Consider the following 11,581-nt stretch of genomic DNA (forward strand, 5'->3'; position numbering starts at 1 on the left):
AATGTAAACAAAAATATTTACCACAAGACACAAGAAAGAAAAATAAATAAATAAATTAATAAATAGAAAGAAAAAAAAACAACAACACTTAACCGACAACAGTTACATGAGGTCTTACAAGAAATCAAGAACCGCATAGTACAGATAAAAGTTGAAGTGCACTTTGGAAGTCTAGCCATTGCTTGTTCGGGATATATAACAATCCCATTTCATCCAATAATTTTTATATATAATTAGTAACTGCTTTCATGCTTGCAACTAAAAAATATCTTTAAGAAATAACTGTCACATACTGTATATTCAAACCCTCCGGTGTGACACCCAGAAACATAGTAAGAAATGACACATATATGTTAAAGCCTGTTACCCTTGATATTAATTGCCCTGCCCTTCCCCAAAAATACTGAATATGTGGGCATAAAAAAAAAAAAAAATCTGCTGGTTCAGAACCGCACTCCTTCTGGCAAAGGTGCTGTTTCCCAGAGAACTTAAATTTTTGCATAGGGGTTATAAAAAGTCTGATCAAACTTTTACGTCCAAAATCTCTCCAGATTAATGAATGAGTCATAGAACACTGAGTTTTCCATGCAAGAAGCCAAATGTCTTCTGATATTTCCTCCCTCTTGTCTTTCTCCCATCGTTGTCTGACGTGTTCAGTTTAATTTTTATGCTTTGAAGAGATAGCACTATACAGTTTGCCTATGACCCCTTTGATATCTTCACCCTTATATGCATCTATAAAAGTCTGGATCAACTTAGAAAAAATATCCTCATTGGGGCTTGTGATCTCTGTCCAGAAAAAGTGTCATACCTGCAGGTAGGTACCGATTAAAATCCTGTCTGTTGAGATCAAAATTCTGACATGGGTTCTGAAAGTTATCCAAATCCCTGTTTGATATAATTTTACAAACGGTAGTAATACCATGAAATGGCCAAGTCTTCTCTTTATCTTTTTCTGTCATCATTTTGGGTTCATATGTATATTGCAAAAGCGTATTTTGTCCATTACGTCAAAAGATCTGAAAAAGCCAATGTATTTCCCCACCAATATACCCTCCCCTCACCTCGAAAAAATGAAGACAGAAGTAGGTGAAAGCAGACAAAAGAGACGGATTAAAGCACTAGGTGGAAATGGGAATGTCTACCTTGTTTATTTGTGATCCGATTGAACAAAACGCATCTCAAAACCAGGTGTAAACAGGGCATTCGATTCAGTAGGCTTATTTAAGATACATAAGTTCACTCAAAGCATTCCATAACACAGAATTCTCCAGCTTCATTTCAAAATATCCAATGGAACTTCATTTGAGGCAAAAGTGCCTCCCCTCCAGCAACCTGCCATTCACATGAGTTCGCAGCAATTAACAAACAACAATAACTGATTGTTGGCTTCATCACTCTGTCTCCTCTCTACCATTAAGCTAGTATTTGGTGGGCGTTCTGGTGCAATATGGCAACCAGTGTGCAGCAGGTGAATGCTGCACACTGGTTGTGGTTGAGGAGATTCCCCCCTTTTGGCCTGTGGTCCAATCCAACAGATGAGCTACTGTTGCTCAAATTGCTCAAGAAGTTAATGCTGGTTCTGATGTAAAGGTGTCAGAATACACAGTGCATCACAATTTGTTGCGTATGGGGCTGCATAGCCGTAGACCAGTCAGGATGCCCATGCTAACCCCTGTCCACAGCCGAAAGCGCCAACAGTGGGCACAGAACTGGACCACGGAGAAACAGAAGAATGTGGCCTGGTCTGATGAATCACGTTTTCTTTTACATCACGTGGATGGCCGGGTGCCCGTGCATCACTTACCTGGGGAACGCATGGAACCAGGATGCACTATGGGAAGAAGGTATGTGGGAGGAGTGAGTGTGATGCGTTTGGGGTGTGTTGTTTTGGGAAATGTTGTGTTGTGAAACCTTGGGTCCTGTCATCCATGTGGATGTTACTTATGTAAGAATTGTTGCAGACCATGTACACCCTTTCATGGAAACAGTATTCCCTGGTGGCTGTGGTCTCTTTCACCAGGATAATGCACCCTGCTATGAAGCAAAAGTGGTTCAGGAATGGTTTTGACTTGATCTCCAAATTCCTCAGATCTCAAACCAATCGAGCATCTGTGGGATTTGCTTAACAAGCAAGTCCGATCCATGGAGGCCCCACCTCGCAATTTACAGGATTAAAGGATCTGCTGCTAACATCTTGGTGCCAGATATCATAGCACAGCTTCAGGGTTCTAGTGGAGTCCATACCTCGACAGACCAGGGCTGTTTTGGCAGCAAAAGGGGGACCAACACAATATTAGGAAGGTGGTCATAATGTTATGCCTGATCGGTGTATTTAAGACCTCTCCTAGATTTATTGTATTCCTCCATGATGCATTGATAACCAGTTACACTTTTTGGTATTTATATTTAGTACTATATAATTTTTTTTATAATTTTGAAACTTTATTCTGGAGATATTACTATTTTAATCTTGTAATGTTGTTAATTTATTCTCAACTTTATTCTCGTAAAAGCCCTGTTATGAGATTATCAAAAAAAAATAAAAAGTTCTCTAAATCATATTTTTTCTTTTAACATGGCACTAAAATTTTGGGAATTTTAAACTGCGAATTATTAAGGGTGATTTGGAACACTGCAAATGAACTGTGAGAAAGTCCTGTCTTTGCTTAACCCCAGGCCTCATGCATCTTTTCAGTTTATGTTTTGTCTGCTTGTCATTTTTTATATGTTGCCTCAGTGGACTGTCACAGTTCTTTGAGTCAGTCTGGAGACAGCCTGCGTGAGGTCACAACAAATATGACAGAAAGCCTTGCCAGGCTGCTAGCGGGAAAGTAATGATGCGGAATTGTCTCGGCCCCTGAGATGCAATAAAGGGAAGATCCTCGCAAACAGACAGTTACAATATATTGTGCTTAGAAGTCCAGGGACAGGTTTCGCAGAGTTGAGTTGTTAACCACACCTGTCAAAAAATCACATAAGAGTGTGTCAAAACCAGAAAGCAGAGAGAATGTCTGCTCTTGGTAGACCTGAAATATCTTCCAAAAAGCGGGCCCTAAACTGAGCCTTGAGAGCTCTACTAAGATTTAACCTCTTGTCATATTCACGAGTCCTTTCCTGTGCTCTCCTCCTGGATTTCACTGAGCTTTGGGCTTGGCGGTAAAATCGTCTCACTGAGGAAAAGTAGATTTACTCTTGGCCACTGGGCAGCTCAGCCTCTTGCTTTTCTCTCTTCGCTGTCTGCCATCCTGCTGTGGTTTTGTTCAGTTAAAGGTTTTTTCTTCTCTGCTACAGGAGGGAGAATCTAGTGTAGCTACCACAGTGTCCTCCCCTGCTGATGTGACAGTCAGCCCCCCTGACTAGACATGGCCCTGATTGAGTTATTTCAGACTTTCCCCCCTGTGAAAGAGGTAAAGGAGCAGTAGGGTTGTGATGCTGCAGTCTGCATGGATCAATTGAATTGAATTATTAAGGCACAAGCTTTATTGCACAGAGCTACAATTGCTTTTTTAATGCTTTTTATTAAATATTTTAAACATTACAGCAAACTTTATTCTTAACATTGTTTTTTTCCCCCTCCAAAAATATATACTATAATTTATACTTCATTCACACACCTTTAACCCTGGTGTGGTGTTGATTTTTTTGTTATTCAGCCAGTGTTAGTGGGTCTGGGTTTTTTGGGTTTTTAATTCAACACAATCAAAAATTTTATGTTAAAATACTCAACAGATGTTTACTTCAACTTGAACAGTGTGTGGTCATTGAAATTTTGTTCTGATATATGTTCTTCACAGAAAATGAGCCAAGGCCAAAAAGTCTGAGTTTGAAAAATTAATTAATCATATCATTTTTCTTTTGATAAAAAATGAAAATGGGTCCCACAGATCTGAACCCTATACAAGGGTTTATCTCCTAATTTTATGATTTTATTCTTGGAACATTGACTTTTATTCTCAAAATATTACAACTTTATTCTCAGCACATTATGACTTATTTTTCAGAGCATTAACAAACTTGTTTGTCATTTAGATTTTTGCCATTATATTGATCTCAAAATATTTTTATACTTTATTAACATGCCTCTAATATCCTAATTTTGTCTTTATTTTCCTAACAGTGGTATTCTCATTACAAATTGTCCTCATTTGTGAGTCAATTTGTGAAAAAGCATCTGCTAAACATTATGGTTTCATTCTCAAACTTAGATTGTATTTTTATTTTAGCATTTCACTAAAATTCCATCACACAGAGCTCGGGTGGCTGATGTTTGTTATTATTACCTGGTCAGTGACTGTGCCACACAAGGGTGTAATATTGCGTTAGTACTGTTTTATTAATATTGTGTTTTTTATGCTAATGAGTTAAAGATGCGAATGTGACCAAGAACAAGATCAGGGTCATCTCATCCCATAAGAGCTGCTTTGCCTATGGCTTGCTGTAACCCCCAAAGATATAGAGGTCCCAGATATAAACAAAGACTGTAGAAATGGGCCATTGATGGGACTGTCACTGTAATCGCCCTGCCCTGTACTTTATCGTGGGTTCTGCTTTGCCTATGGCTTGACACAAAAAAAATTTACTTGCCAAGAAAGCAAATGGAAAGCAAAATTATTATCGTGGGTTATTACTTGCCAAGAAAGCAAATGGAGCCCTTTGGGTCATAAATTTTGCATTAGAGTAAAGGTATATGACTTGTGCTCTCATGCTCCCACCATCTCACCTAATTGTCATCATGATGACAGTTATGACTCTGTTTTTTTTCCCTTTCCCTCTTTGTTTTCAGGTCCTGATGTTGGCAGATGGTAACACAGAGGGTTTCCTTTATCAGAGGCTGCCTGTTCTCTCCACCCTGGTTGCTCAGGAGGGCAAAGCCACTGCGTATGTGTGTGAGAACTTCGCCTGTGCCCTCCCAGTCACCTGCCCGCAGGAACTCAGGAGACTGCTGCTGGAGTGAGAGCTGCTGTCACACCACACAAACATCACTGTGGGATCCTCTTCATAGTCGGACCGCTATATCTCATACTATTACGCAAGTAGCAAACTGCAGTCATCAAAAAACAGTCATACTGTAAATGAAATGCACTGTAAGACATTATACAATGGCAAGGCAAACCTCTGGGGCTGCCCTAGTTGTGATGTTCTGCCTCATTTTAGACCTGTTATACAAGACGGTAGTCTTGGGAGATGGAAATACAATGACTTTGTAATGTGAGAAGGAACGCTGAGATTAAACCTTTCAGAGGTTTGCCTCATGGGCTCAGTTGATCTCTGTCAACCTGCTTTCTAAACGATCAAGCATGTTTCTCCACAACCTTTCTACGCAGTGCAGCTGATCAGCTCTGGATAAGCAACATGCTAGATTTAGAGTGGAATGACACACACAATGTATGTATACTACATATAATAAATATTCACCTTGTCTGAGTAACCTTGTGTGATCTGGTTAATCTGTTCATCCCTTAAACGTACTCCCAACAGACATGACAATCAACTAGAAGCTATTGTTTTCTATGAATGGACATACACCTTCGCCGTTTTTCAATGTCCATTGATGGTGCCTAGGTGTAAATTTGAAGGCTGCTCAAAAATTCTTACACATCTATACACGACCATTGTGTAATGCAGTTATTACAATTTTAATTGAAGAGTGTAAATCCTGTCCCTCTTCCTCAGTGCCTGATCAAAAATGTGTTATCGTAATATTTAACCTAACCACAAGAACTATTCTTTACCACTTAGCTGTTAGCTTACCAAATGAATGTAACGTTAAAACAGAGACAAATGTTGAATAGTTTTTAGCTTTGGTAATATTATGCAATATGTCATTGAAAAGCCATAAATACACTGTTTAGTGTATCTATAATTTTCTAATCAGGCACCAAATAGTAAAAATAAAAAAGTATAATATAATGATAGATGTAATGATAGGATCTTGTACAGCTCCGGTAGACTTACAGGGATCAGTGCAGTATAAACATCTAATGCAAAGTATACAGAGGAAGAGCTGAGAAAAAAGAAAAAAAAAAGATCAAGAAATGTGGCATTGCAGTCACGCTGAGCAAATGTGTCTAATTATAATGCCGTTCAGTTATGTGGAGAAGAAACACCACTACTTGAGTTGGTAGGATTTCTTGAGAGCTGCTGAGGCATGCGTCTGTTTCAGCGCGACAGCTCCTTCCTCTTCCTCTTCCACCCCCGCAACTTTCCCAGCCGTGGGTGACACAGAAAGACAAAATTAACCCATCTGCAGAGCTACAGTGCCAGTCCATTATGAAATATCCTTAGGTTTGAGTGTGCCAATTGTTTCTTGTGTTGTCGGTATGAGCACTGCAGTGTGCAGATGGTGTATAGCAGTGACACCATTATAGCCCAATGCTAGGAAATAGACAACAAAAGAAAAAAACAATCCAATCTCTTGTGTGAGAAAAAGGGAGAAAATCTGCTCTGGCCATGCTATGCAACTCGGCAGGCTAATGCAGACATATCTATCGTCAATACATGCTGATTTCAGCTGCCTGTTCCCCTCTTGTAGATTTGCCGGGAGCCATGTTTCCCAGTGTTTGTGTGCAGACAAGAGCGGATTTTTTTTGCGGAGGAGGAAGGTGAAAAGGGGGCTCTGCTCCAGTTATGTCGAGTCCTGTCTTTGTGTCTTGTCAGGAGTTTGTACAACCATGCTTTCGTCTGTCTTATTTTTGCTCATTCCTTCAACCAGCTGAGGGTGATGAAAAGCTCTTTGGAAACTCAGTATCGGGGACCTATGGAACCTCAGTTTGGTAACATCATGGTAGGACATCTTTTGTTGTTTCTGTGGTCCCTGCAACAATCAGTATTTTGTTTACAGCTATTCAGTGACAGGCTACCTGCTGGAAGAACCTTCGTTCTTGTCACATTAGAGGGGGCTTTCGTGTACAGATCACTCTAGTTTAAAGTCCGTTTTGAAAGAATAGCTGCCATGTAGCTCAAGGGCCGGGTCTCTAAAAGCAAAGTCCCTTTGGAGATCATTACTGCATAAGATTTGTGAGCATCTCCGAACCCTCCTTACCTTTGTAAGACAGCTGAGTAATAAGGCCACAGGAGGCTCACCGTGCCCGCAGTTCATGAGCCAGCCTGGTAGACTGAACCTACTAAAATTACAAAGTATGAAATTATAGTATGAAATAGAGTATCAGATATTATTAGCTTTATTATTTAATGATGGAATCATACCAAAATAAGAGTTGTAATTGGAAGATGTTCAAATATAGATTTAAATATTGGTAGTATTTTTTATAAAGATTTTTGTACATACATAAAGTATTGTCTTTGTGTATTCATTATTTTTTATTTATAATAATATATAATGAATATGATGAATGACAAATGAATAAAAAGAATCAAACCTAATGAACAAATGCAAGATTCAAACCATAGATTCAAGTGTAAAATTCAAACCATATATTAAAATTAACTCAAAACCCTGTTATTGTAGTATTATGTATATACTATTACTGTATTTAGTAATATTTTAAGTAAGCTTTTGTTTTTATATTTTCAGTTTCCATTTGAATATTAGTTCATTTATATACTAATTGATAATTAGAAATGTATATGCTTTTGTAATTTTACACACACACACACACACACACACACACACACACACACATATATATATATACATATAATAGATTTATAATTTTTTTATGTCCATTTTAGGTTTAGTAATTTTAGTACTTCTATTTAAACTTTATATATTTATTATATTATATTATTTTATTATATTATATTATATTATATTATATTATATTTATATTATATTATATTATATTATATTATATTATATTATATTATATTATATTATATATTTCAAACCATCGATTCTAATAAACAAATGAAAACTTCAAACCATAGATTTAAGTTTGGCATGAAAAAGAAATAAACACTGACTGAAAATTCAGTTTTTCTTGAATTTCCCATGTGTGAGACGTGCTGTACGCTGCTAGCATCATTGTGTAAAGAACAAATTCATCATCTGAATTGCTTTTATTGACAACCATTACTTGACTTTAATGATCTCTCTTTATCAGTCTGTCCATCCAGCAGTTCCATCTCTTAAAAGCAGGCTTCTTTAAGCAGCTTCCAGTGAGTCCTCGTCAGTGCATACTGGGGAAAATGGCTCTTCAGCTGCTAAGTGTATGAGTGTGTGTATTGATTCTGCTCTGTGTGAGACCTTGGCTTATTGGCTGATGGCTGGTAGGATACCTGCCCCAGAGAGAGGAACCAGCCGCTCACAGCTGATTGATTATGGATCACATCGCCGATGATTGCAACTACACATTCACACAAAAAACTGCTCCCAATACTTAGCTACATTGTATGACTTCAATATCAAAAAATTATTGTGGACAAAAATGTACAAAAGATTGCAAGACCAATAGTAATTTAGCACTTGTTGAAGATTAACACATTTCTACATTAATGTCACATTATTTCTAATGCTGATTTTAAGATTTCTACGGAAGTTCTAATCGGCCATGCATTATTATATATTTTTTCTTTCTTGTTTTCTCGTGATCATGACTTCATTTTCTCGTGATCTCGACATAACAAAAGTGGTTCTTTTAACAATGATGGACTCTTTTCACAAGACTGTGATGACGCTTTTAACAGTCATCAGCATCGTAAATCCTCGAAAATTTTTCATATTTGTATTTTTTTTAAATGTATGTACATTTATAACGCTATTCTTTGTATTGTAGAGGGTGTTTCTAATGTAGCGTGAAAAAGGTCCACTGTTTGATTTTTTTTAAAACACAATGCATCCTGAGTCTACTGTTGCTGGCTTCATCAGGCACACGCGCCTGGCCCTAAGTAAACTTCCAATCTGTGTTTGTTTAACAATCTGGTTATGGCGCCGGTTAGAGCATGTACTGCACGTTTAAAAATCAAAACGAGGCGCGGTGTTTTTATATCACTGTATTTCTGAAGGAAGACTATCTTTAGAAAATTTTTGATGTCATTTTCATTTCATCTCGCACGTAATTCCTGATAAAGCAGCGTTTGTGAGCTCAGCGCTGCTTTTTGTAACTGCAGTTACTGGGGAAACCTCTGTTTCTCCCACTTTAAAGCACCTCCTGCTGGAAGAGAATGAATTTGCATTTCACTAAGTCCATCTGAGTCTAACGGAAGTTAAGTTAAGGCCACAAAAGCGTGCATGCGCAGTAACATTTGTTTATGTTGTTGCAGTTGAAACCTTGTTTTTGAAAAACCAAACTCACTATACACATTATAAGTAATTCATTCTATGTACAGACAAGCAAATAAGCTCATAATAAGAACGCAATGCATTTAATTCCGCGTTAATTATTTTCCTCCCATAGAATAGCCTGTACGGACAACACCTAACGTAATGCGTTAAGGCAGTGTTTTTAAGACCAGACTCAGTAAACACTTCATTAATAAAGCATTCTCTGTACAGACAAGCAAATGAGCCCATAAAAAGAATGCAATGCATTTAACGCGTTAAGCATTTTAACCATAGAAAACCGTTATAAGAAAAACACGGACTCATCTGCTTGTCTGTACATAGCCTATTATAATTTACTAATAATGTGTTTAATGAGGTTGGTCTTTTAAAAACACTCTTTAAACGCATTAAGCAATGTTAAGCGTTTTACAATGCCCCCTTTGAGGTGCAAATGATCGACAGATAATAGGCCTACTGTATCTTGTATTTCAGCAAATGTTGCTTCACTTAGAAATAACGTGATTTTGTCCAGAGTTAGGCTACGCTACATATTTTATTTGTGTAATTAACATTAAATGGTCTGAATACAAATTGCATTCACTGCAAGCGCAGACGGAACACCTTCAGAAGAATGCAGAGAAGAAGCCTATTCTAAAAATCTTAAACTGCTTGGATTTAACTCACTTTATTTTCCTAGTTCGTTTAAAATAAAATAAGGCTATATATAATAATAAATTATAATAATTTGTTTGTGATTTTTATTAGTTGTGTAGGATAGGCTGTGATATCATGTGAGTTAAAAGCTTGAGATGCTGTTGTGCGCGGTTTACAAAGAAATGTAGAAAATATAAAAGATTAGGCTACAACACTGTATAACATCACTGAACTAAATTATAAACATATGTAAATAACATTTCTTATTAATATACATTTATTAATGATAAAGATTAAAAATAAGAAAGATGCAGTATACAAGCCTACTTCGCTGTAAATGAGAAACTGTGATGAGTCGTGCAGCAGTAATAACGTAAGATAACAGATACAATTTCAAGCAAAATTATCATATTTATTCAAGCATTTAACATTTATAAGTTAATTAATTGTCAGTAATAAACTGCACAAATTATAGCGATCAGGAAGAAGGTCTTCTGTCCCAAACGCATACAGTATAGTTGATATTGTATACAACTCCCCATCGATAGTTCTACACTGCCACCTGTTGGTGCAGTTGTGTAACTTAGAGAGCAACCTTTGTTATGTTGAGATCACTAGAAAAATAAGTTGTGATCACGAGAAAACATACTCGGTTACTAACTTAACCTCAGTTCCCTGAGATACGGGAACAAGTACTGCTTTGCTAGATGCTACGGCAACGAAGCCCACAAGAGCCTCCCAGAATGGTACGTTTACTTTCGATACTACACTCGTACTGCGTCGCTAGATGCTTATGGGGAACCAATGCATCACGCCGTGCCATGAAAGAGGAACAACTGGCATGAACTGGCCTTGAGCAATTAAGGCTCAGAGGGACCAGGTATAAGCAGGGTGAGCCCCGCAGGAGGCAAGAGGGCTCACTGAGGTCAGGCCAGCCTCGGATAATCGTTCCAAATAATTCTGTACAGCCTCAGCACTTCTGAAAGGCCAAGAATGTACAAGGAATATACTCGCCCTAAGCAGGCACGCGCCCCTTTAAGCAAATAGGATCTGAGCCTGTAAGGACGGAACATCCAAGTTATAGAACCTGGTGAATGTGGATGGCAAGCCCAGTTTGCCGCAGCACAATTGTCAGCCATGGACACACCGCTAGACCACGCCCAAGACGAGCCTACTCCCCGAGTGGAATGGGCTCTAACTCCTATGGGGAAGAGTATCGCAACAACTAACCATCAAGAAATTCTCCACTTTGTGACCGGGGACCCTTTGGTGCAGCTCCAAAGCATTCAAAAAGTGGTTCTGACTGCCTGAACGAGGCGGAATGCTCAATGTAAATTCTCATTGCCCTGACAGGGCAGAGAAGTTTTAACTCCTGGTCTTCCATCAAAGGAGGAAGTGCCGAGAGAGTGATAACCTGTGCTCTAAATGGGGTGTAGGGCACTTTAGGAACATATCCATGCCTTGGCTTTAGGACGAGCTTGGAGCCGTAAGGCACAAATTCAAGGTAGGCAAGGCTCACCGAGAGCACCTGCAAGTCACCTTCTTGTTTAACTGATGCTAACACTGGTAGGTTTTAAATGTCACGACTACCTGGCTCACAGTAGCAATGACATAGGGAAGCAATGACAGCTTTTTAAGTTAAATCCAAAATAATTTATTAAACATTAAGTTATACAATGAAATAATTTGACATTAAATTAT

The 11,581-nt window shown here is 38.1% G+C and overlaps 1 protein-coding gene across 1 annotated transcript in view; it reads left to right on the forward strand.

The window, feature by feature from the left end:
* Positions 1-5,431, forward strand: part of LOC109058218 (spermatogenesis-associated protein 20) — a 34,516-nt gene extending 29,085 nt beyond the window's left edge. The window contains exon 16 of the mRNA XM_042767766.1: positions 4,787-5,431. Coding sequence (XP_042623700.1) covers positions 4,787-4,957 — 171 coding nt within the window. The 3' untranslated portion in view covers positions 4,958-5,431. The remainder of the gene's footprint in view (positions 1-4,786) is intronic.
* Positions 5,432-11,581: the final 6,150 nt, after the last annotated feature.

The sequence above is a fragment of the Cyprinus carpio genome, chromosome A12, assembly GCF_018340385.1.
Source record: "Cyprinus carpio isolate SPL01 chromosome A12, ASM1834038v1, whole genome shotgun sequence".
Lineage (NCBI taxonomy): Eukaryota > Metazoa > Chordata > Actinopteri > Cypriniformes > Cyprinidae > Cyprinus > Cyprinus carpio.